The sequence below is a fragment of the Balaenoptera ricei genome, chromosome 6, assembly GCF_028023285.1.
Source record: "Balaenoptera ricei isolate mBalRic1 chromosome 6, mBalRic1.hap2, whole genome shotgun sequence".
NCBI classification, from domain to species: Eukaryota; Metazoa; Chordata; class Mammalia; order Artiodactyla; family Balaenopteridae; genus Balaenoptera; species Balaenoptera ricei.
Window position 1 is genome coordinate 59,046,249 of NC_082644.1, and position 27,874 is coordinate 59,074,122.

General features: G+C 35.3%; 1 protein-coding gene across 8 annotated transcripts in view; it reads left to right on the top strand.

The window, feature by feature from the left end:
• Positions 1 to 27,874, top strand: part of NFIB (nuclear factor I B) — a 236,964-nt gene that overhangs the window by 185,398 nt on the left and 23,692 nt on the right. For 4 of the 8 annotated variants that reach the window (XM_059924715.1, XM_059924712.1, XM_059924714.1 and 1 more), the window contains 4 exons: positions 9,609 to 9,743; positions 13,587 to 13,771; positions 17,841 to 18,006; positions 21,063 to 21,145. In XM_059924715.1, coding sequence (XP_059780698.1) covers positions 9,609 to 9,743; positions 13,587 to 13,771; positions 17,841 to 18,006; positions 21,063 to 21,145 — 569 coding nt within the window. The remainder of the gene's footprint in view (positions 1 to 9,608; positions 9,744 to 13,586; positions 13,772 to 17,840; positions 18,007 to 21,062; positions 21,146 to 27,874) is intronic. The other 4 variants (XM_059924719.1, XM_059924716.1, XM_059924718.1 and 1 more) reach the window with 2 other exon arrangements.

Consider the following 27,874-nt stretch of genomic DNA (forward strand, 5'->3'; position numbering starts at 1 on the left):
TGTCCACCCATCACTGGGAACTATTTATAATATTCTATGGACCTACAAGCAGTATTTTTTTCTCCAAATATGTATTTTACCATTTTTTATTATAAAAGTAAATATTATTTGTGGGGGATTTGAAAAACAAATTGTCAAATATAAACAAGAAAATAAAAGTCACCTGTAATTCTATCACATGGAGATAACTCATGTTAATATTTGGATATATTATATGCCAGTCTATTTTCTATATATTTTTTCTATGCATATCCTATATATTCTATGTCAAGTAAAATTTTTGCACTAAATTGGGCTTATACAATATATGCTATTTTGTAAATTCTTTTCGGGTTTTTTTTTTTTTTGGTCTTTTATTTATAATATAATAGCATGTTACCATGTCATTCAATTTCCAGTTTATAATGCTGCATAGTATGCCACCCTTTGGCTCTACTCTACAGTTTTGAAGGTCTGCTTTACTTGTGGATGTTTAGATAGTTTCCAAGTCTTTATATAGTTAATAAAGATACAGTGAACATCGTTGCATACAAATCTTTGTACTTAAATCTGATCATTTTGTTCCTGTCTAGTTCTATTCATTGTCCCCGGTACCTGGCATATTGTTTGGCACTAAGTCACCAAATACATAGATGCTCAATGAAATTTTGTTAAAGGAATAAATACATTCCTACTGTAGAATTCCTGAGTTAAATATTATGTCCATTTCTAAGGCTTTTGATAAATACTGGCACAAAATCTGGAAAGGTCTTATCAATTTATATTCTCACTAGCAGTGCCTGAGTGGTTTGTTTAACTCCACTGTCATATCCATACTATTTAGACACAGCACATGGCTCTATAAGCAATTTTGAAGCATGTCCTCTGAAATATCTTTACAGAACAGTGAATCTATGGCCTTGTGACTCTACCCATGCACCTCTTTTCTGTCATTTATATTTCATTTAAACCATTGGGCATCACAGTACATCTTTTCTTCCCAGGAGCTGAGAGAGCCCCATTTTATTGTGAAGGAAATGGGGAAATGGAGAGGGTACCTCAGGGAATATGCAAAGCTTTCAAGTAAAGACCCCTACTTGGTCTCTCTCCTTTCTTGTCCTACAGGCTCAATCCCTCGAGGCACTTCCCCACATAGGTCCTTTTTTTTTTTTTTTTTAACATCTTTATTGGAGTATACTTGCTTTACAGTGGTGTGTTAGCTTCTGCTTTATAACAAAGTGAATCAGCTATACATATACATATATCCCCATATCTCCTCCCTCTTGCATCTCCCTCCCACCCTCCCTATCCCGCCCTTCTAGGTGGTCACAAAGCACCAAGCTGATCTCCCTGTGCTATGCAGCTGCTTCCCACTAGCTATCTATTTTACATTTGGTAGTGTATATATGTCCATGCTACTCTCTCACTTCGTCCCAGCTTACCCTTCCCCCTCCCCGTATCCTCAAGTCCATTCTCTACATCTGAGTCTTTATTCCTGTCCTGCCCCTAGGTTCTTCAGAACCTTTTTTTTTTTTTTTTAAGATTCCATATATATGTGTTAGCATATGGTATTTGTTTTTCTCTTTCTGACTTACTTCACTCTGTATGACAGTCTCTAGGTCCATCCACCTCACTACAAATGACCCAATTTCATTTCTTTTTATGGCTGAGTAATATTCCATTGTATATATGGGCCACATCTTCTTTATCCATTCATCTGTCTGTGGACACTTAGGTTGCTTCCATGTCCTGGCTATTGTAAATACAGCTGCAGTGAACATTGTGGTCCATGACTCTTTTTGAACTATGGTTTTCTCAGGGTATATGCCCAGTAGTGGGATTGCTGGGTCGTATGGTAGTTCTATTTGTAGTTTTTTAAGGAACCTCCATACTGTTCTCCACAGTGGCTGTATCCCCACATAGGTCCTTTATCTACAGGTAAAACTTAGGAAAGTAAGGATCAGTATGGTTCCCCACAGGGAAACAATAGAAATAAATCCATCAAAGCTCTGGGCCGGGATCTTCTGTGCTTGGTAATTGCAGTATTTTATATAACATTTATGCAGTTATAAATAGCCTCTCCTCTAAACTTTCCTCTCCTGCACACAATTCACCCCCAGGCAAAAACAGAGGGAGAGAAGCCTGGGTCTCTTTCAGCGCTCAGTTGGCAGAGTCATCCTGCCTGCCTTCTCCTTGTCCTCTGGGCTCAGGGCCCAAGCTGTTTCCCTGTCTCAGGACTGACTCCGGATTTATGGCCTGAAGTAAAAGTATCAGATTTCCAGCTCCTGAACTCGTCCCACACACCAGCTTTAGTAGCCTCTCATTTATTATCTCATGTATTATAAAGAGCGTTATTATTTTATACAGATGGGTCATTCCTTTTTCATGTTGTCGTCCAGCTTTCACCCCAACATTTTAATGGAAAGCAGAAATTCCCCAGTTTAGCTAACGTTCACTTGTCAGTCTGTTTTGTGTTGCTTGACAGAGTTTCAATGGAGTAACGGGCGTGTTAACCACATTTGCCTTCTTCCAATGAGTTTGGTCTCTGAAGAGCTTTTCTATATCCAGAGTTTTTAAAAATCTATAAAGCTCTTTAAAATCTAGAGAAGTCTAAAACCTGTAAAAAATAAAGAAACTTGGAAAACTATGAGGGGTATTAAGTTAGTAAGACTTGTCAATATAATAAAATCTTGTCAAATCCTAGTCCCTGGACTCCCTAAGCTAAATGTTCTCACATATGCACTTTTCTTCTTTGATCTGTATCATGCTCATACCAAAGGACCAAAGTTTCATTGCACCTTGAGTTTTCTTCTGCAAAAAAAGAATCCTGGAACATCTGCTCAGCAGCTTGATAATGTAAAAAATAAGGAAGACATTTTTAACAATGATTATAGCTTTTTAAGCACCTCATAATAAAATATACCTTAACATTAAATACTGGAAAATAAGAGAAGTCGGCAAGTGATGATTTGTATCAAGAGGGTTCTTTTAGACTTGTTTACAAGTATGACATGTAAATAAGAAAGACAACTTAGGAAGATGTAAAAGGATTGGTATTTTAAAAGATTTTGAGGCAATTTGCTTCTTTGTTAACTAGATAGAAATATGTTTTTCTAAATCATAGGAATGGCACAGTTAATATATTTTAAGTTAGTGTTATGCTATGCTGAAAAGAACAGCTTCATAGAAATTCAAGAATTCTTGTGTGCTCTTACATAATCGACTTCAAATAGTTGTAAGCTGTAAGTGTCATATAGGGAAGAAGAATAGGAATTTTTTTTAAAAGAAAATGATGTGTTTTCTACGTAGGTGATAGAAATTCGATTTGTAACCTTAATCCACTGAAGCATATTGGAAAAGCTAACATATTGCTCTCCTATATGTGAAAAAGGAGCAGGTGCCCCAGACAGGCAGGTGTTGAGGTAGCTGTTGGAGCTTGCCCTAGATCACTAGTTGACTTCAGTGAAGTTCTACTAACAGGTGGCTAACTGATTGGAGTGTCATGTGACATTTATCCCGGGAGCGACTTGGATGACAGGTTGCTACAGACTGAGGAAGGGGTCTTTGCTTTGATGAAGAAATTGCCAAAACTCATGTCTCATTAGTGTTTCCTAAGGTTCTTTGGAAGTGAACAACAGTTTAATTAAGGGCTGACGTAAACACATTTCTGCACACTTTCCCTGCAGCATTTTATCACATTAGAATTGATCAAAATTGTTGCCTTGGGCTGACTTGAACAGATATACATCTGGAGCGCCATTTGTGCAAGCTGCCAACTAGTCGAGTACATACGCTGTGTTTCACAGCAATGCTCTTCCTTTGTAGATGAAATTACGTTGTTGGGAGATGAGTTGATCTAACTCTTTATTTGCTTAAACCTTTATCTCTTTGAAGTGTTGCGGTGAAATGAATGACACATCAGGGCTTAGGATGTATGTACGTCAGAGTGCCAAAAAATCTTACAGTATGGCTAGTAAAAATTATGTGATAACTTGCTTTTGCAAAATACTTATTTAAAGGCATGCTTAAGTCTAAATGAACTGACTTATATAAGTAACCTACATGAACTTTTTCTTACATGGTAGTCTTCTATTATGTATTTAACTACGCAATTGGTTTCTAAAGCCATAGCTAATTGTCCAATTATAAATCTAAACATGGGTGTAGACATTGAAGACGAGCACCATGAGTGTGAATCTCCTTTAAAAAGATAGCGTCTCTAATTTTTTGCCATTAAGAAGAATCCTTTCCATAATCCAGTATTATCACACTTGCAATTATTTAATGAAGTTTTGTATTTAATGCTGAACTGTAAGCATCACCAGGGCAGGGAGCAGGTGGTCTTGTTTAACATCTTGAACTTGATGCCTTTCCTTAGTTTCTCACACTTATTAGAAGCTCAGTGACTGATTTTGTTTTCTCTCTTTGCTTTACATTCAGTTCCTTCTCATCTGGTGGTATCTATTCATGCATCATACATTTTAAGATAGACTGACTGTGGTTATTTCACTCATCCTACGCTACTGGTTATCATTCCCCCAGATAGCTTCTTTCACATGCAAGAGATTCTAAAATAAACTGCCTAGACTCGGTGTCTGCTCCACCTCTTCTACCTTCTTTTAATCCTAGATTTTAAAAAATTCTTTTCCTGAGTAGCATGATCTTGTCCTCCACATTTTTTTTGTGCCCTTGATAAAATCATCTTCTGTAGGAGGTAAGCCACTAGTCAACTTTTTTAAGCATACATATAGGCATGCTATGGATATAACAAGTGCAAAATAATAATGAAAAAACCATCAAATAATATAAGACACAATCATAAGATCATTAAGGAAATCTAGACCGCCAAAATTCTTTAGGAGGGATTACTTAAAGAGAAAGTAAATCAAGTTGGTTCAGTGGATAAAATATTGTTCTATAAATGGAATAAGAGGGCAGAAAAGCAATTTTCTAGCCCAGGGGACTATCCTGTGCTAGGAAAGGCACAGAGTTAGAAGCACATCCCTTCTGGCCCCCCTTCTCCTCCAGGAGGCCATAAACAAATTAGCTTAAAGTTTAAATAAAATAGAATGATAAGGAAAGATTAAAGTAAAAATGTGGTACCATGCTAGATGTTAGAATGAAGAAGATATCATCTGAAGGAGATGATTCCAGCTACTATTTTTATGATGAACCACGATGAGGAGTGTTTAAGAAAGAGAAGAGACAGGAAATTCTTGATTTAACCATTTAATCAAATGGGCCGAGTTGGGGAATGGAAAAAAATAGAGCTTTTGGAAAGTTTTCCCTTTGGCAATCAATTCATTTATATAGTGCTGCTTTCCAAATCACATTTAAATTTCTTTGCCTGGTTTCAAGCCCTCACTGTCCTCTGCTTCCCTCTCCTCCGCCACCAGCAGCTCCTGCCTCCTTCCCACCAGTAAAAACACCAGCTAATCCTTTTCTTATCATCTGGCTTCTCTCTTCAACTTCTTTATTTCATGTATTACTCAACTTATGCATTAATATGTATGTATTATTATTCAACTTATTGTATATTTATATATTATTCAGCTTTATTATTATTCAACTTATTTTCAACGTAATCTTTTTATGTATGATTCTTCCTGCTTGAAGGACATTAGATTGTGAAAAGCATGACATTTGTTTTTCTCCACAGAAAGGTCATGTAAAAACATCTTCCTATATATCCATTCCTCAAACATGTTTTTTCTGTAGCATACTAGAGCATTAAAAATAGCAACGATATCATTTTTCAGTCTGGCTTGAGGTCTATTGGACTTCAGACATTTAAAATAAAATTAAAATAAAAACAATGCGAGCTTGATTCATGCTTAAAATGCAATAGCTAGAAACTCTACCCTTATTTCTCCCAGATAATTGACCTTTTATTTTTATTCCCTCTTCAGGCCAGTGAGTTTTTTTTTTCTTTGTGAGGGGGTAGGGGGTTCATTTTGTGTCACCTTAAGTACTTAGTGCCTTGTACAGGCTGTATAGCAGTATATTTTTATTGATTAATGAGCCCAAGGTTAATATCATTTAGTGGGAAAACAAAGGCAGTTAAGCCTACTTTCTAATACTTCCATTCTTTATCTGTTTCTTAAAAAAAAACTGTTTCAGTATGGACAGTGGACCTTCCCATTCTTATTTTTACTTACTTTAAGCTAATTCTGTTGTTTAAAAAGAAGGCAGTTTATTGCCCCTTTTACAATTTGAAGAGTGAATTTTATCTTGTTTCTGCAGTGTTGGCCTCTATAATTCCTCTCTGTGTTTTGAACATGAAGGTACCATTATTATTCAGTGTATGCCTAAAGAGAACTAGAAAATAAATGGACCTGTAATAATTACCCAGTAAAGCCAAGTGTATCATTTTGACTAAGAAATTGCAAAGGCTTCGTTTCTGAAAAATTACATAATCACCTATATTGTTGAATTTCTCTGTACAAACACCCCTGATTTATATGCCCTTTATGAAAAGAGGCTCATGTGAATTCGCCTGGGTTTAATGAGAATTCTGAAATAGTTGTAGTAGTTGCAATAGTCTTGGTTGATCTTCTCCAGAAATGACATAACTAGAATGACACTCATTCTGCTTCCCAAACTCTGGTCATATTTAATTGTTTTTAAATGATGTATAGTATATGCTTTATTACTTATACTGTGGAGACTTTAGGAACTCATTTACCCACGTTAATTTAATTCAAAATTTATATTGAAGCACAAGTAAAGCATAAGAGTGTCAATAGAAACTTACCAGTTTCTTTTTCTAAGAGCTAATTTTAAATTAAAAATTTGGAATGGAAACTTATTACATCATCTATAAAGTGAGGGATGTTATAGAGGTTCTTTCCACCTCTAACAATCTATATGTCTGTGATTAACTTGCAGCAGGCCAAAACCTATATTTGTGTATTACCTTTTTTTAAAACATAAATTTATTTATTTAATTTATTTATTTGTTGCTGCACATGGGCTTTCTCTAGTTGTGCTGTGCGGGCTTCTCACTGTGGTGGCTTCTCTTGTTGCTATGGGCTCTAGGTGCACGGGCTTCAGTAGTTGTGGCGCACTGGATTAGTTGCTCCACCGCATGTGGGATTTTCCCACACCAGGGCTCGAACCTGTGTGCCCTGCATTGGCAGGTGGATTTCTTAACCACTGCGCCACCATGGAAGACCCTGTGTATTACCTTTTAAAATCAGATAGCTCTTAAGTGGAGTCAAATATTATTTTTGGCATTTTTAAGGTAACTTAGCTGAAATGAACTTCCTTTGTCTATTTTTTAAATGGTTTAAAAAGCTTTTTTTTAATATATATATATAGCAGCATTAGTTGCTGTGGTTTTGTTAGTAAAAGTTTCTTTCCTTTCTTTTTTTTTTTCTTTTTGAGAAAGATATAAGGAAATGGTACACTGACTCATCAAAGTTCTGATAGGTTAGTGACAGCCAGTTAGTCACAAATTGTAGCTTACGGCTACAAGTACGCCTGTCATTTTTTTGTAGACTATGATGTCTACTGTAGTTACAGTAGCATATGTATTCTTTACATGCCAGTGTGCTGAAAACATATATTTAATTTTATTGGATGCCTTTACCAGAGCTTAGGTAATTTTTTAAATGGTAAAACAGTGATAACTAGTTTCTTATATTAGTAGCACCATGAAGATTTTTTCTCATGTCAAAAAAAAGTTCTTAATTAAAAATGCAAATTGTATATATATATTTTATGTGTGATAAAGTCTTGGGGTTTTTTTCTTTTAATAAAATTTTCTCCTTTTATGAGAAGAAATATGAAAATATTTCTTAAGCTAAAATATTTATAGGTGAAATTATATGATGCCTGGGATTTGCTTCAAAGTAATGCAGGGGGAGGGAGTATAGATCGGGTAAATATGAAATAATTGAATAGTTGAAGAAGCTGAGTGATGAGTACTGAAGAAGAATCCATTATTATTCTGTCTACCTGTGTATATATTTAAAGTTTTTGATAATAGAAATCTAAACTTCATGGCTCATGTGATTTTTGGAACATTTTACTATACATTTATAAACCTCTGTAAAAATCAGCATTACTCTAGGTGTTGGAAAAAGGGCACATCTCTCCTTACCAACTGGAGTTCCGTCCTGAATTCCGTATTCCAACTAGCTATATGGTACAGTCTCATGGTCACCTAAGATGATGACTTTCTAAATTAGTTATTTATTGAATTGGGTTAATTCTGTTGAAATATCTATTATTGCATTAGCTCTATCTGTACTCTTATTTCAAGTCTCATATCTGTCTTTTGGCAGTATTAAATATTTGTGGTATGAATGAATGAATGAAGCCCTGAATACTTCTCCTATCATAGCACTTTTTATAATTCCTTTTTAACTTGTCTGTATCCCCTGTCTAGATTTCAATTTTTATAGAGGCTGAAGCCAAATCTAGGTCACAGTTGTGTCCCCAGTATCTAGTGCAGTGTCTGGCCTACACTAGACCTTCAGTAAATATCTATGGAATGAATGTAGTAATTAATTTATCTTCTTAAGTGGTATCCAGGATTACTGTCTTTATTTCAGCTAATTCATCCTCCATGTAGTTTCTGGAGGGATTGCTCTACACAGCAAATATGATCCTATTTTGCCCATCAATAGTGTTTTCTTATCAGGATAAGCATTCAGACATTTATACATGAAATATGAGACCCCTCATTGTGGGGGTCCTGCCAGCTGTTCGCTCCCTCTCTCATCTTTGTACTTCACCACTCCACAGACTATGTGTAGTGCTTACATATTTCATGCCCTCCTCCTTTGGAACATTTCCTCCTTCTGGGAATGTCACCCCCATCCATGTTTTAAGCATGGTGTCACTGGGGGCACCATCCTTAACCTGGGGAAGCTGAGGTGATCACTGTCCCTGTGCAGTGAGGCTGGAGAAGTAGCAGCAAACACCACAGCACCTCTGCTCTCAACACACTTTCTCCTTCTCGACTATTGACAACCGTTTTCCTCTTACCATTTTTCTCTTCGCTGACTGTGAATATCCCTACAGCAGCAATTACTTTTTTATTTTTTGTAACATCCTCCTTTTACCTGGCAAATAGAGGAACCCAATAAATATTTGCAGAATGAACAAATTAAGGAATGTCTCTTTTGCTAAACAAGTAATGAGTTTTCCATAAAAGATGTTAAATCAGTGATAGATTATACTTACCAGCATACTCAAGGGTTGTTTTTCACATTTGCACCAGGTTTTCTCTATGTTTTCAGTCGGTCAAAAGACAAACCCCTGAATTGTATACATTTAAGAATGAAATGCTGAGGTTAAAAAAGACCTTGATGTGAACCAAGGGACCGAGGGAAACGTGATGCTTAGTTGTTCAGAAGTTCAAAATTTATTTAGTGGTCAGAATAATTCCGATGATACTGTTAATGAAGCCTTGGGTTAGCTTCAGTGGAGATTCAAATATAGCTTCAGATATTTCAAAGCTCCAACGTAGCTGGGTCTTTGACCCTCAGTATGTATTTTGTAAAAGAGCAAAAAGTACAAAAATCATAAAATGTTGGAAAATGAGATCTCTTACTAGGTTGATGTGAACCTTGTAGCTTAAGAAAGTCGTAAAGCTTGGGCTTTCCTCTCTTTCTTTGCAGATATGTCTTCTCCGACTACTATGAAGAAGCCTGAAAAGCCATTGTTCAGCTCTACATCTCCACAAGATTCCTCCCCAAGATTGAGCACTTTCCCCCAGCACCACCATCCCGGAATACCTGGAGTTGCACACAGTGGTAAGGAGTTTCAAGCGTAGAAGAGAAACCTCCCTCTTGTTTGCAGAGCCTAAACCCTCAAGGATGGATCACAACTCTGTCCTTATAGCTAAGGTGACCTATTTTCTCAACCAAAGAGGGAGAGTCATAATCTGATCCAAAAAATTTTTATTAATATACGAGGAAAGATTTTAAAGCCATACAATTAAATAGCATCTGCATAATGTATTTTTAAATTGCCTGTATTGGAAAGATTACAGTCACAAAAAATAAGAAAATATATAGTTATCTTAACAGTAGCTTCCAGGTTGGTCCTAATTTTATATATTTACTAAGAGAAAGATGGAGTTTCAAGTATGCTGCTGAGTTTGAGTATTTCCAGTAGCATTGATATATAGACACTATTTCCATAGATACTATTTTCTCTACAGAAATCAATATTTTAACTACTTATTTGGGAGTAAAATTAATCAGAAAAATAAAAGAAGTACTTTTCTTTGACAATTATTTCATATACATGAATCCTTCCTGTGGGCTAGTACACTTGATATTATGTTTAATATCATAACTTAAATAGGAAAAATAATCCAATATTTCACATTTATACTTTGAGGAACAATTAATGTTAAATCCTCTTTAAAAATTAAAAATGAGATATAATTCATAAGCAATACTCCATACTTTTTACCTATTGCTCTTAAACCCTAGAGAGGAGTAGTCTGAATTTTAGGTGGAGAAAGTTTATTATATAAAAAAAAATATGTTTATAGTGATACTCTTATTGCTTTAAATTTATGGTGAGACAACTCTTTATTCTTCAAAAAAACTGAATCTAGTTTTTAAACCTTTATTCAAGGGATATAACATCTGTTTATAATAAAGTTCTTAGCTTTGGTCTATAGATATATATTGATATGTATTGTCCCTATACTTAAAAATGCATGGCCTTCAGTGCTATCATTAAGACAATTATAAAATTAAGAGAAGAATATACAAGTCAGCTGTGGTATATAAAATTTTTTACATTTATTTATTGTACTGCTAAGATAGATGAAAAAAATCAGTAACTATTTCATACATTTGTAACGTTGAGTATTTGGGCAAAATTAACTTAGAAGTCAAATCACCCATTTATTATGATATCTGATTAAAGTATTTATATTTCTAATATTTGGAAAAAATTCAACAGTACATTTTTACATAATAAACCATGAGAGATCTAGATAAGCCTTCCACCTTTGTCCTTTACCATATATATGTTCAATATGTAATATATTAGGGCCTGTGGCAGGCACCTTATCATGAGAAACAGTTTCTCTCCTTAAAGAGCTCATGGCATAGTGGGGAGAGAGAGGGACCATATCATCAGCCAGGCATCGAATATGAACAGGATTACATTCTTGGAGGAGGATTAGATGCCTGGAAGAGGTGTGTTCTCAACTGAAGTTTGAAGAGTGAGTTCACCACAAGAAGGAACAAGCCAGGGGGACGGTCATTTCAGGCAGAGCGGACAGCGTGTATCAATGCAGTAGAGGTCATTGCAGCAAGGAACTGCCATATGTTGAAGGATCCGCAAATGTTGAAATGTGCCCTGAATAGGAGAGAGTGGCCAGAGATGAGGCCAAAGAAGTGCAGCAAGACTGGGTCTTAAAGCACTTGAGGTCTGTACAAACCTGTGAAGTTGTTGGGATTTTATTATTGAAGCAGTAGGGAGCCATTGAAAGATTCTTAGCAGAGAAGTTCTATGATTTAAATGATATTTTTTTAAAAAAATTATTAACTTGAGACTATACAGGATATATTGGAAGGAGCAAGACTGGGGGAAAGAAGGCAATTAGGAAGACTTTGTAATATCTAGGCAAGGAATACATAAATGTACATGTATGCATGCATGTATGTATGAATTCTTTCATAATGAAGGGAAACATTTTTTGCCTTGTAGTTTGCTTTTCTTTCTTTAAAGGACTAGAATGACTTTTATTGATAAAGTATCCATTTTTACTTTCATTGGGAATTCTGCATTCTATCTAGTTTGTATCAGGCCAGCCAGAGCTTATTTGAGTATAAGTACTTGGGAGCCCAGAGATTTGAGCTCTGATTTGCTATGTACCAGTTCAGATCAAAAGAGATCTCTTCCAAAACTGCTGATGCCAAATGATCTTAAAGCCCAGAGGACCCATGATGGAGCTATGTATATATCCTCCAAGGGTTTGTGTACAGATATAAGTAAAGACCGTGGTTAAATTGAGCTGAGATTAAGAGCACTTCAACACTAAGTCAAAAGATGTGCAATTTAATTTAGGCGTTGGCATTTTCTTAAATTATACATTCAAGTATGTATACTTCTTAAATAAAGTAGTATTTCAGCAAGGAGTTTTGTTTTAAGAAATATGTAATTGTTCTCTGAAATGCATCCCTTTGATGGAGGGTGCTCAAACTTCAGTGTGTGCAAAGATTACGTGGGGCACTTGTTTAAAATGCACTTTCTGGTGCCTCACCCCTGGAGGTCCTCATCTAGTAGGTCTGTGGTTAGGCCTAGGAATCTGTACTGTAGCAACAATCCAGAGGATTCTGAGTTCCCTGGACATTCAGGGAGCAGAGTTGTGACCATAAAACTGAGTTTATGATTCTTCTATGATGTACATTTTAAATTTCTTGTATCTTCTGAAAAAGCTTTCTTTGGGGAAGATAAGGAATATCCCTTAAGGGTAATTTTTTTTGTACGTAATTACAAAGCTGGAGATAAGTCATTCCAGATGATTTTCATTTATAGGTCATGGAAGGAATTTATTTTTCATATTGTTTGCTACATTGTCTCATAAAACACTAAACATTTATCATATAAATTTCCTATGATCTGGATCAAAATAGTAAATAGAAATAGACAGTTAATCTTCACTTCTATATATACTGGTTGATACTCTTAAATTGTACTTATGTAAAGTACAAATTCAACATTATGGAGATAATGATTGTGCAATTGTATTCTTTCCCCATTTTTAAACTTAAGCATTTTATTTTAAAAACTAAATAGTAAATTATGATCACACTAATTTTGAAAAATTACAGTAAAATTAAACATTATGTACATCACATATGTTTTGTACATTATTTCTCTTTATAAAATATGTGATTTATGGGTAAGTTAATATGCCTATATGAAAGTTTAAATTTGCATTTCTGAGGGTTTTGTTCTCGGTCTTATCTCAATAATGTCTTTTGAGCTACATGTAGTAAAAGTTAGAGTAGGAAGAAAATAGAACTCTTTTGGTTTTAAAAGGAATCTTTACATTAAAAAAAAGAGTTCCCAGGTTTATGTTCAAATATTCCAATGCATTTATACAATGATCAGGTAATTATTCAGGACATTACTAATTATTGGCTTCCCTTCTAAATAATGCAAAATATTTACTTAAAATTGGAGTACACTTCTGTTTTGAATTTTGGTAAAAAATGTGTGGGTCCCCTGCCCTCTACTTAATGCTGTGACTTGGTCTGTACTTAGGAGACAAAGACTTTTTAATCAAAGAATGTGTTCTGATGGGAAATAACTTTGCTTAAAGAAATATTTTATGAATTATTGGCTTCACCTATAAAAGAGAACCTTCTTGTTTTTAAACCATTCATAGATCTAGAAAGCAAGATTGTTCGTTCCCTAGACTGGAGGTGATATCTGTGTGGGCTTAGCAGTCCTGGCATGGAGGATAATGGTAAAAGACTAGCTTATTTTAAGAGAGTTTGGTTAAATCAGAGGGAGGAAATGAAGAGCCTTCGGTTGTATAGTTTCCCAGGATTCTGCAGGATTGGGACGGAGCAGTATGGCCAACAGCTAATAAGTCCTCTTTCCTTTCCTGTCTCCTGCAGTCATCTCAACTCGGACTCCACCTCCACCCTCACCGTTGCCATTTCCAACACAAGCTATTCTCCCTCCAGCCCCATCGAGCTACTTCTCTCATCCAACAATCAGATATCCTCCCCACCTGAATCCTCAGGATACTCTGAAGAACTATGTACCTTCGTATGACCCATCAAGTCCGCAAACCAGCCAGGTAAAAATGAGAGAGAACATAGAATTAAAGCACAGGTCTAACGGTAAGCCCTGAAGCTTACTTAGACAGTGTGTCTGGCAGAACAGCAAGCTTTTGAAATCCATCTTCAGGAAGTTTCTTGGTGACTCACTAAGTTTTTATTGAAAGGTGGCTGAATGACAGGTAGGAAGTGTGTTGCCCCAAAAGAAGGGGCACATTTGTGAAGATGTTCTTGGTTTGATGTTTTGGGATTTTCATTGAGTGAAGAGAAAGTTAATGCAGAAGGTCCACTGACAAAAATGTTCTGAGCTGGAGTTCACACCTCTAAAATACCTGGTTTGACACAGAGACAAAGTGCTTATTTCAGGCAGAAGCGAAGTATGAGCTAAAATAAACACACACAAAAGACCTTACAGTTGTATTTATAGACCAACTATTAGGTATTAAAATAAGCTTTGGTAATGTAAACATTTTCAGTGTTTGATGACTACTTGAATATTCTTTGCTCAGACATGACTATGTTTCATAATGAGTGACATTACCAGAAGTCTTTTTTTTTTTATTTAAATTTTTATAATGGTAAACACTGTGCAGTGGCTTTAAGGATTCTTTGTATAAGTGTAGTGACTCATGTGCCTTCCTCATTCCCTAAACATGTGGTTTCTCCTATGGAGAGGTCACTTCATGGGGATTTGGTATAAGAGGATTTTCCACAATCAAGTAGACAGTCTGCCAAAGCTGGGTCTATCAATCATCATAATATCCAAAATCTGTAATGTAATTTCGATCTTATGGTCTGGTATTTGGCTCTGCTATTTTACCTCCAAGACTCCTGTCCACTTCTTATCACATTTTTTAACGCTCTGTGGGATTTTCGTAAGTGTTCTGTCATTAATGCTGTTCATTTACTAAAATGCCAGTAAACAGTATGTGCATATTAATTTAGAATTAACAAAGAAAGATCTGAAAAAAAAATCCCTTTGGTCTTAATTTAATTGTTAACATGGAGCAAAATGGTCCCTTCTGATTTTTGTGTGTGTGTGTGAGTAACAACATATCCAGCGCTATTTGGGTTACTTAAAATTAAGTTACCTGTACTTTTAGCTCCATTGACTAGTAATACTAAACTAAGTATACTGTTCTTGAATTTTGAATTTAAAGTTAAATGATTTGTATTTTAGAAGAAAATGTTCAAATGGTGTAGCACTTTTAATGACTGTAATAATAATTACTAAGTAAAACAGTAGGATCTTGGTATATCAATTTAGAAGTAAAATTTGCTGTCAGAGCATGGATTCAAAAGTCTCAGTTCCATAGAGCATTTTGCTAGACTCAGCTGGGAACAGTGCACACAAGGTCTGATTTTAATTTGTGTAGAATTTCCATGAATAACAAAGTCTAATTAAGACATCCATTAAAAGTCCTTAACGTTAATTCAGTGTGGAAAATCTTAGAGTTCCATTGGATTTTTTTTTTTTTAACTGATGTCTTAATTAGGCACTGTTAGGGGAAAAATTATGCAAATTAAAATCAGGGCCTTAGTGTTCTGCATTTCTTTAATTATTCAGTGCTTGTTTTACGTATATTTCAATTTCTTTATAAGTTAAGAGGGCATGTTAGGTGATAATCTGCCTATATTGTTCTCAGTTTTTCTTCATATTTTCAAGGTAAAGACCCAGCTTCTGAGAAGCATCTTACTCTCATCTCAGTTAAAAAAAAAAAATTCCCTCTCAGGATTTTGTATAATAGGAGCAATGTACTATAAGTAGGATAATCCTTTCCTAATGCTGTTCATCTTCAGATAAGATGTCTCTCTTTTCATACCTACAATATGAAAGTTCATCTATTAACAACCTTAAAAGAGAAGCCTTATAGTGTAGCTTCATCTGTTTGAACCAACAGAAAACTGAAAAGAAATAACCCTTCCATTCTTCTGACCCTGAGTTTCAGGAAAGTTGTCTATATTGGCTTGGGAATTCTTTCTTTGTCACTTTCACTTTTTTTAAATGAGAGAAACATCTGTTTGTTGGTTTATGTCAACTCAATTCCAGTAGACAAAGCTTGCAGGGTGGGCAAGGTAATATATTTGGTGGCAGCATTTTCTTGACAATATTGTTATTTTTCTCTTCCACGCTCTCAGGTAGGTACTGTCAAACTGTTTTGGTGAACACAATATACAGAAAGGCTTTTTACCATCGAATGTACTACCAGTGATAAAACATGATCACTCTTTTTTTCTTGGGGGAGATATATAAAGCAGTCTTTTGCAGTGGTCGCATAACCAAAAGTTGATGATCTTCTTTAGAAACAAATTGCTTTTTCCCTTTGAAAGGAAAAGTGGGTCTTTATTATAAACTGCAGAGTTGTTTTTGCAGGAACATTATATCTGCTTTGATGTTTAGCTTCAACTCAAAACCAGGTTATTTGCACTTCAAAATAGGGCTCTTGATATTCACCTTTTTAGCTCTAAAAATCAGGAAAAAATGAGTACTTGTTGACCTGTTGTCAACTGTTCCTTTCCAGTATCCTCCAGGGCTGCACTGATTTTGACTGTTAAGTCGAGCAACTGAGATGCTTTGTCCTCCCCACAGCAGTTTGGAGATTAATTGCATTGCTGCTACACCGATTAGAGTGAGACAGTCATGCTATTTAATGGAATATTTTAAATAAAATTAGTCTAAGATATAACTCTCTCCTAGGTCTCCATAGGGGGAAAAAATCTGGTCAGTTTTCCTGACTTAAATACCTAATTTACTCATGATGAATATTCAGGATATTCAAAAGTTCATTTTCTTTATAGAATAAATAATGTGGCCTCTGAGGCACCCAACTAAGACTTACTTCATGTCTCTAAGTTCTAATAGTTAAGTGTTCTTAGCTGTTTATCTTTTTCTTTAAAGAAATGTCTACCTGTAATTTATGTGCAGGCACTTAGATAAATATTCTGTTTTATTGCTTTTTTGACTTTAAAAGTGGTACAGATTATAAAGACTAAATATTTGTGGAGAACACCCTCATAGCAAATTGTTATGTACGTTATGTACTGGTGAATTCCAACATGAGCATAATTAAAAATAGCATTCTCTGTCTAGAAAAATACATTCCAGTATTTCTTCAAACAGTGTACCCTTAGAATTTTGTCTCCCACTATGGACACTATTTTTGTACTGGGGCTAAAACTCAGATAATAATATCTTTTCTATCACTGCCTAGCGGATTTTCTCTTTAATTCTCACAAATGTCAACAATCAATGTTTTGTGTAACTCTCCATGCCCAGCAATGGAAGAGTAACTCAAAAAGCAGAGTATATTTGATTGCCCTCTGCTTCACTTCAGCACATTTTAATTTACGTTGGAAATCTTTTATTTGCAGGTGTAGGGTTGGACCTAGTTCAGCTTTTTATATCCTTGTGTGGACCCTGGAATTTTAAATGTTTAAAATATCATTCTACCTGCTTATATTAGTAAATCGTCACAAGTCGAGTGGAGATTCTAGAATCGAAATTGCCTGATGTGTGTTTCTGAGTGCACCTGTGTGTGAGCAAGGGCTAGCATTTTTGTATGCCAAAGAATAGGCCTTGACTATAAATGATGGGAATTGTTGAGTTTGATGCCTTTGGGCTCCTAGAAATTCTTGTCTTCCTTGTCTCAGTGATATCATCATTTAGGTAAACTTTGTGTTCTGAAAGCCAAAAGTGACCATGAAGAGCAGATAAGAAGGTAGCACTGATTTTAATTCTCACTAGCTCAGTAAGGACTTCTATTTTAGCCTCGGGCTCAGCATTGAAGTCTCCACTTGAGTTTTCTGTCCAACTCAGTGGAAGGATCAGTTCTACCTGGCTTTCGGGGTGTTGTAAAGATGACTAAACCTATATAAAATGCTTTGAAGCTGAAGACTTTCTTTTAAATGCTGCTGCTTCTTATGACTACTAACCACTGACGAGCCTCTCTGACTCAGATCTGAGAGAGCTTGTGTGGCGGTTGCACACAGCACGTGGGGTCCACTCAGCTGAGTGTGCTGAGTGGAGTTGTTGGACGAGACGACTGCCTTTTGGAGTGTTTCACCCGGCATTCTGTTTTTGTTTTGTAGCCTAACAGCAGTGGTCAAGTAGTAGGGAAAGTGCCTGGCCATTTCACTCCTGTCTTGGCACCCTCTCCCCATCCCAGTGCAGTGCGACCTGTGACCCTGACCATGACAGATACTAAACCCATCACTACATCCACTGAAGGTGAGGCAGCTTCACCTACAGCAACCAGTAAGTATTTCTGTAGGAAATGAGAAATGTCCATCAAAGGTGCCATTGGATATCTGATCCAAGGTGGAAAACACGGCAACTTTTCCAGCTACCCGACCAGATGGAGATTTCTCATTTATGTGGAACTAGCAGGCATGAATGTGACCTGGCTCTCACAAGCTCTCTCTTATCAAATTTCACTCAGTGCATCCTATTTGAAAAGGGAGAAGCTTATTTGTTTGAGTAAATAGCTATAACAAAAATAATAAGTCATGCCTGCTTGTTCAAGGTATACATTGAAAATGCACTGAATAACATAACAGTGTGCAAGGTTTTTATATCACCCGAAGAGAGATTAGATAATCGTTAGTTATTGGAGCATTCCTATAGAAATTAAGCCCCTTCATGAGGCAGGCTGAATCAGTACCTCTGTAAGATAATTGCATGTTTACATCACTGCAGGTTATGTCATTGTGAGAAACAGTCACACAATGTTGGGTGGAGAAAACATTTCAGAGTTTAGTATTAGGCACATGTAAGCTACCTGCACTTTCATTGTCTTCAACTTTAAAAAAATTTTTTTGATTATATAGCTTATTATGGTGCATCAGGTATTATGATTTTTAGCATGGCCATAACATTTTAAATGTCAGAGATTTAGCCAGTGAATTTACATAGCACATACCAATAACCCAAATGATTCCTTTGCTTCTTTGTATAGAGTACTCATAAGTACACAAGGAGTTATTACACAGTTTTTCAATTGGCTTCATCCAAACTGCCAGCTTTTTAGAACTGGAGCTGGTGTGTACAGATTGGTAAAGTGGAATGATAAAATTCCAGTCAGGAGGAATTAGCATGCTTCTCGTCAATTATACATATATCTTAAATCCAGAGCTTCTGTTTTCATTTTTAGAACAAGAAAATCCCTATGCTCTGGAAATTCCTGTGTGAAATTACAGAGATTTAGAAGTACCACTGGTTCTTTCTTTCTTGGCCATTGGAAAGTGCTCTTTTTTTGTGGCCTCTGAAAGACTAGGAAGGAACCCTACAAGAAAAACGGACAATACTTGGAGTGTACAGTGAACTCAGCATTTCTTTCTCAAAATTCATGAGGCCCCATCAAATAATACAACCATACAAGCTTGTAATTCCCATCAGTAATCATTAATTCTCAGTAACTGGTCTGTTGATAGAGGGTCCTACACTAGTGAACACTTCCCTGAATGCACAGATGGCTGAGACCCAGTCAAGGAAGACTAAGAATCCTTTGTGCTACAGGTTAGCTATGTACATTACAGTCACTAAAATATTACATCCAAATTTTAAAAGTGGATGCCTTGGGCATCTTTGAGCAAACAAAGTCAACAATTTAAATAAAAGCAAATAGAAAACAAAGATTTTTAAGTAGTTGAAAGTTCCAGAAACTTCTGGTACCTACTCTTATAGTGACATTAATAGATTAGATTCAAGGGAAGATCAGACCGAAACGATCACAGCTTACCTATGGGAGTACTGTCAGCCTGTTTGTTAATGAATTGTTCTTATACACACATACAGGTTGATCAAAAAGAGATCTTCTTTGACTTATAAAATCACAAAATATTCAAAGGAATGTTTTGGTTGTATAAAGATGGCTGCATCAGTCCATTTTCCACTCCTGCACAAAAGCGATATAGGGAGTCATTTTTCTTTCCTATAAACAAAGTTGTCGCTGCACCTTCCCAGGCACCACTGATGAGAAATTAGCCATTGAATTCATAAATCAGAAAAATTAAGGAAAACACAGAGGCCAAGGAAACCTCTTTCTCGTGGTTGAAAAGAAAGAATAGCACAGACTTGGCGCCCACTCTCTAAGGGTGAGGCTCTTCTTCAGTGGTGTGCGTTGAATTCCAGAGGTCTGGAGATTGAATAGGGGCCAGTGGCTGCTTAGGGCTGCTCTTGCGTGAGCCCTTCATTCAGGAATAACTAAAAGGTGAATTGTGAGCATCTTCACTGTTTCAAAAAGTTGACCTAAAAAAGCCTCAGTGGGCCAAATGAACATGGCAGAATTAATGTATTCGTTTTAAAAACGCCTTTTAAGAATTAATGTCTAGATTCCTCATTAATCTGATGGTTTTAGACCAAATATTACAGCTTTCTTCAGACCTATAAATGTAACATAAATGATGAAAATTTAGTTTTTCTGTTTATTCTGACATGGAACAATGAGATTGCTTAATGCTGGGAAGATACATTAGTCCTTTCCTTTGTGAAAAGGAACAAACATCTTCAGGACTAGGGAGATGTTTTCTTTGAAAAATTCGCTCTGCACCAAAAAGTACCTGTACAAAAAGTACTTGCAAGGTGAGACCGTAATAATTTAAGGAGTGTTCACCATATGTCAACTCCCTCTCTGGACCAATCACAAAAAATTGACTTTTTGTGCTTATGGAAAAGAAATGATTTTTTTCAGAAACATTTCTATCAAACTTAAGGTCATTTTCACATTAAATAAAATACTGAGCTAATTCATTCTATATGATATAATAAAATAGCCTTCTCCTTTATGTTAATAATATTAGATATTCTTTTTAGTAAGACTTTTCAGCAAGACATTTTTCATCCTATATCATCAAGCACATCTGCTTAAATCCCATCATTTAAAGCTTTCACTTTTTCCTGACAGACTTTCAGTCTGCTTTTACATTTAGAATCACAGACCATCATTGATTATCCCATTATTAGACAACCAATATCTGGTAAGAAGGTACATCTAGGAAAGGGACCCTTCTATTTAGCCAGTCCTTGGTACTCCTGCAAGACTGTAACCAGAGCATGTGTGAGATGCCCACACCAAAGGATGGGATATGGTTACTGGATAGATTTTTGGGGAGGGGGATAAACCAGTCGACTTGAGGTCAACTGTCATTTATATCAGTGGTATTCACTCACACGAAAGAGAAGAGAAATAAAGACATTGTGTTTTGTTTTTTTTTTGGTTGCAAGTCCCACTTCTCTGGGTTTCTTTTGCGTGGACAGGTTGTTCATTTGATAGTTCGCAATTTTTATCTTTGTTTTTGTTCTTCCTTAATCAGCCTACACAGCCTCAGGCACATCTCAAGCCAATCGATATGTGGGACTAAGCCCAAGAGACCCATCCTTCCTACATCAGCAACAGGTGGGCAAGTTTCACCCAGGTGTGATGGTGTAGCCACGCTTTTGCATTGGTGCTTTTTCTCCATGCTGCCTCTCAGATCTTGACTCAGAACGGGGCTCACGGGGCTTCTGAGAAAGAAATTGATCATTTCATTTTCCAAAATATCTTCTCATTTATCCATTGTTTCTCGCCTCTCTAAACAGGGTGTCTCAAATTGGCTCAAGACCTTTTCCTTCTCTGTAGCATATTTCATAACATCCATGAATAAACAGTGTTTCAGCCAGAGTATTTTTCTGTCTTACTGGCTATTGAGAGCTTACCAGCCTATACCTTCCAAAGACAAAAATTGTCCATTGATTTAAAAGCCAATTAAAGTAGGAGCACTACACAATTCACAATTTGTGTTTTTTTGAGCTCTTTCATATTTTCCAGATGTTTTACTCCTCATTTTGGTATTTTAGTCCAAGAAGATGAGTTGTGAAGCTAAAATCTCAGGCGACGCATCCTTCCTATTTTAATAGGTTTAAATTGGTTTACTGATTTCAGATGTGATAAAACACTTTTTTTTGGTTCTGCTTTCTTACATCATTTATGTTTCAAGTAGCATTTTAAATTTCACATCTCATTAATGCTGTAAATTTAATGCAAATGAAGTGTTTACCCAAACTGTGAAAATATACAGCCAGGATTAATGGTAGCTTATAAACAAATTAGCCATGGTCAAAAGCGTGGACCATACAAATACAGAAATCCCACGATTCTAGTTATGGGATGACAGAAATCATTCTAAACACTTCCAAATTTAAATATATTTTATAATGCATATGTTTGCTGCTCTCAAGTTTTGATAGCAGAGCACTTTGAAATTAACAGTGTGCAAAATATCGCATAGGGGAAAATGTCTTTAATGAATCAGAAAGAGCTGGTATTAGTGAGCTTGCTCTTCATTTATAATATAAGTTGTATGTGCAACTGAGTTTTTACAGATGTAGCGAACCTGCGCAGGTACTCATGCCAGTTTCTTTTGTTCTAGGCTTGTCCACCTAGTTTATGCTTATCATGCCTATCTGTGCCTCGTGTGGAACTTTCAAGTCCTGCCCAGTTGCAGGCCAAGGTGGCAGACTGCTTATTTTAAAGGTCACCACATGCAGAGTTCAGAGAAAATCGTAAAGATGATAGCTTATTCAAGATACTTGATGTTTTGCCAGGTTTAAAAAAAAGCAAAACAAAACAAAACAAGAGTGAGAGCTAACTAAAAACATCTGTACACAGTTATGAAAATACCAAATAATAATTAGTGGTTTTGCCAGCCATTGGCTTTTCAACATAATTTTCTGAAATGTTGCTTTTTTTCACCTCTAAAATTGCTATAATATGAAATGTGCTATAATTACTGTAATGTGGTTCTATTTGACAAATGTATATGTTCCTTGTGTTTTTTAAAAACATATGCAGGATTCATAGGTTTAGAAACTTATTCTCTTACAAATCATTTCACATATTTTCAGAAATATTCTTGTCATGAGACTTGCATTCTTAATGACATGTCTCTAGTTTTCAGTTAACTTTTAATTCATAGAATCATGCCTCTGTTATTTAAACCTTTAGCCCAAACACATTTAGAATATTATAACCACTTTCATGTCTTTAGAAGCAATCTTCCCATCCTCCTGTCCTATCCTAAGGCAGCTTTAATTTTTTAATTTATAACTTATGACTGTCATTAGAGCCTCATGTAATTATGATCACAAAAATTGATTATATAAAAGTTATTTCTCCTTTCACATGTCCAAGGATAAATCAAGAAAACTTAACGAGCACCAGGAAAATACTAGCCTTAACGTAGATAGGGTTCTGAGCACATTTTAATTGAAAAAAAAAAAAAAAATATATATATATATATATATATGTATGTGTATATATATATGAGTTCCAGAACTACAAACTTTTTTCATCAAAGGCCACCACTTGTTATTTAAGTAGACAATGTCAAGTGAAGACCTCTTACAATATAAATATGATTAGATGGGTCAAATATGGTGTACATTTATGGAATATATAATGTGTATTGATCTTTGAAAGAAAAATTATATAAGCTTCATAATGAAAAATACAATGTTCAGTTTTAAGTGCCATACAGACAGATAATTTGTCCTCTGTATAATGAAAGAATTAGTGCTACTTTTTGAATTGAAGAAGCCCAGTATGCCAATTCATAATTAGCTACAATTTGAGGCATGCAGAAAATGAGTGTATATGCGTATCATACTATACACGTATATTACTAAACTAAGGCTCTAGTTAAAAGCTTTCAATTACTTTAATCCTTTCAAATTTTAACAGAATCCTAGAGATGAAGTTTTATGTTTACTGTCCAGGAACAGAGGGACAGAAACAGTTTAAATGACTTCAGTAGAGTAAAGGTTATTCTTTCGTACAGCAGAAATGAGATTGATTTACTGTGTCCTTTCATTACTTTCCAAAGATTTAAAAGAGACCACTCGTCTAGCAGCAGGTTTTAAATGCATTTGGTTTAAAGTACTCAGTGATGAATGGAAAGAAAAATCAAGGGGTACATGAAATAAAGGTAATCAATCATTTTATATTAGCTAGGAGAAATTCAAAATTAGAAAGGCAATGGTTTTAGTCTGAGAGAGTTCTTTTAAACATTCCCCTTAGCTTTTAATATACATGACCCCTTAAGAATAAATATTGTCACCAGGTACATTCTTCAGTTTATTGGTGACTGCTTTATAAAGATTTATCCTTTCAGGTTATGAAAAGTATTGATGTGCATCGTTGAGTGCTATTTTTTTCTTAGAAAATAACTTTAATATAGCCTACATAAATTAGAGATAACAATAAATTTTAAATTGTTGAATAATTTTGACTATCTTATAAATAATCTTTCCACACAATGACACTAAAGCAGAGCTCTCAATATAATTATTCCTAACGCACAAGGACACTGACTTCTTAAATTAAGATGGCAAATATTAAAATTAACCCTGTACTCCACTGGTAAGAGTAATACATTCATTTTGGCAAATCTGAATACGAAAAGCATAAGCTTTTATAACCATTAACTTGGTATACATGCAGTTGTTATTAGTAATTATACATCACTGTGCTCCTTTTTATAATGGTTATTACTGATCAATACTGGTTGCTAACTGCCTTGAAATAGTAGTTTTTCTGACACAGGAATTCCACTACCATTATAAATGTGATATCTCATTTGAATCTGAAAAATAAAACCACATAATCTTGAAGAATATTTCAAAAAAGATTTCTTTAAAACAATGGATTATTTTCCATTAAAAACAGTCCTCTAATTAGTCATAATAATCAGCTCATGCCAGCTGATCAGAACTTTAAAGTTTCCCTTTATCTCTTAACTCAATCTTGAGGAGTGTTTTTCAAGGTCTGGAACTAGACTGTCTTTGAGATGATTGGCTTATTTAATGCATTCACTATTGGCATGGGGGAAATCTTAAAATCAGAACTTCAATTGGAACTTCATTCTTTAACTTTTCTATTGGACGATGGTGTGGTGGCTTGAAGAACTTGTGGGTTTTTGGCAAACCGAACTCTTTAGTCTCTGCTGAGAAATGTCTTTTTATGATTTGGAACTTTTTCAGAAGTGTCAAGGACCTCCTCTCTGGCTTAACTTCACAGAAGTTTAGTAAAATGTGGTGTTTCCTTTCCTCCTTATACTTCCTGAACACACTGTGCACATTCATTATGATAGGCAATGAAGAAACCACACTTCCTAAATTTCATCTCCCCAAGAATATGGGAATTATATAGCAGAGTATTGGGTATTGCTTAGAAAATGCAGAAATTATTGTATAATCCAGTCTAACAATTTTAGTATAAATGGCAAATATGAGACAGCTTACTTGAATTAGCACCAATTTCATATCTGATCAGCCTCATAATGAATTTGCTAAATTGCAGGCCTTCTTTCTTTGTAGTCATAGAAAGTTTGGTAATATAAAAAGGTCTAGTTAATTTGATCACCGTTATACTTGAGTGTAAGGCCATAATAAAAGTATAAATCCTTACTGTTATACATCAATACAACATATTTTAAAAACCCTTATTGAAAGTTGGAAGAAAAGTTTGTAGCTAAGAAGCTTCTTGTTTGGAAATAAAAGATTACTATTCGAAGTAATTCGATTACTATTCAAATCAATTACTATTGATTACTATTCAAATACTATTACTGTTTGAGTGTCGTGTAGGCAAGGATAATGATCCAATCTTAGGTGTTTCCCCTTGGGCAGATTTTTGAGGGAAACTAGATGGTCCCCATGCTTGTTTTTCTGAAACTCATTGAGTTGGGCTAAGGTACATATTAACCTTTGATATAGATTTGAGATTTGAGATGGAGCAAATGGGAGGTCACTTTTGCCTTCCCTGAGACAACAAAGTCAAGTCAGCTCTAGTTTATAAGATACAAGGCTTATTTTCATAATCTCAAAATTATAATCTCCTGACTATATATGCTACTTATTATTAGAGCTAATGAATCAATGGGCTGATCAACTCAAGTCCCTGCATTACGTCTCACAGTTGCATGGATTTTACTGGTGCCCGGGCTTCCGCATGTTACATCTCTTGCATGACTGTATGATGCTCTTATTTCAATTTCAATCACTGGGCTACTTTCTATGAAAATGTTTTCAACACTTTTCTTGATAAAAATTTGAAACTAGAATTTGAAAGGACTTTTCATGACACTAAAAATTTCTGTTACACCCAATGGCCTTTTTAAGACGTTGCCTCTGTAGGATTTTATTTTTGTTTATCTAAGATATTCATTGAAATCCCTTTATAATATTTGTCCTGACAAATGGCAAAGCCAAAGCTAGGTACATTAAAACCACTGGCAAGGTAGTCTTTTATTAAAGGCAAGCAATTGAAAGGCCACAAGTAGACTATCAACAAACTTTTCAATAAAGTCAGGAAGCAGGCTATCAACACTTGGGCTGTTCTTATTGTGTCTGTTATCATAATTGACAGCTTGACGTAAAACCCTATCACGTGACTTCTGGGTAGGTATGTAAATGGATAAGAGGTCACCTTTCACATATGCTAGCTGGAAAGGAAACACATTTAAAGGAAGTTTCACTCAAAATAATGGCTATGCAAATGTTTAGCTTTTTGGCTAGTTCTTAAAATAAAAAAAAAAATAAAAAACCTTCCAAAGTCTGTCTTTTATCATTCATTCATTCACTTACTTTTTTTGGGTATCAAAGGCTAATATCCAGATAAATTATTCTAGATAACATAAAAATAAAATTGTTTACTGTAACCTTAAATTTCAATCAATGCAATCACAAGGGAGACAGTTTTCTTTTCTGAAATTTTAACTTCAGAAGGTCTAAGCAGAATCAGGGAAATAAAGGAAATTATGAAGAGTTATAATTATAGACATTTTAGCCTTAAATATTCTTGAGCTGCACATGAAAAGTAGGGTAGGAAAAGAATAATGACAGGCAAACTTGTGTCGTGGGAGAGAAACAGGGATTAGGAGTCAGGAGGTGTGGTTTTAGTGACATGACAGAACATGTCTAACTTTGGACAGGCCTTTAAACCTTTCTGTCCTGTGTTCTTATCTTGGAAAGGAAAATGAAGAGGTTGAACTACATGATCTCCAAGTTCCCCTGAAATCTTAAATTTTACAGGTGAAAGTAGCCTCCATTTAAAAATTAAAAAAAAAAAACTTTTCATTTTCTAGTTCTTATGATTTATGGTCAGTAGTGTTTGTTTAGTTCATAAACTATGCATACACATTTAACTTAATCCTACCGTGTTTATTAAATTAAATATCAAGAAGCACGGTTTTCAGAAATTGATATTAGACGTAACTTTAAGGTACAAGGATGACCTTGTATATCTTTTTCATTTTTATATGTTTACACGCTCCACCTGTATCACAATTTCATCATGACCATTTTGTTTGTTCAGTAAAGCTACATCCTTTTCATTCAGAGGCCATTTTATTTGCTCTCTGGTAGGTGATTAATAAACTAAAAATCAACTGATCTAAGAGTTAAGAGGAAAATATGAATCCTGAAGGATTAATCTTTTTAAGCACCCCACCCCCAAAAGCACCTCCAACCCCCAAAAATCTGTTTCTTTGGGGGCTATCTGGAGAAATGAAGAAACCTAAAAGAACATAAAACACACCTTTCAAGATATTCCCTTGAGGGTCCCTGTAAGCTTAAAAAAAAGAAAAGCAAAAAGATAAATTTACCTGTGTTGATTATTCTGTTTACAGTTTAATGGCTTATTGGTTAAACGGAAAGCTGTTGTCACCATAAGGGACTGTTAGTACTGTTTGCTGAGTCCAGCAAAGTAGAACATTTTCTTACCTTCTTTCTTTTGTTCCCAAAGCTATTTGTGAGGCATTTAACAAAAGCCCATGTTAATAACAATGGAGGGCCGTCATGTGAATAAACAAACTCTTATTCTGAAATCACAGGCAATGTTGATTCTACCTGCATGAATATTTGAGTGTCGTGTAGGCAAGGATAATGATCCAGATCTTAGGTGTTTCCCCTCGGGCAGATTTTTGAGGGAAAACTAGATGGTCCCCATGCTTGTTTTTCTGAAACTCATTGAGTTGGGCTAAGAACAAGGTTCTCATTCCAGAGATTTTAGGGACATCATCTTAAGAACATATGCAGTGAAAACTTTACCTTCCCTTCTTTCTTAGTTTGGATTTTTTCAACCCCATCC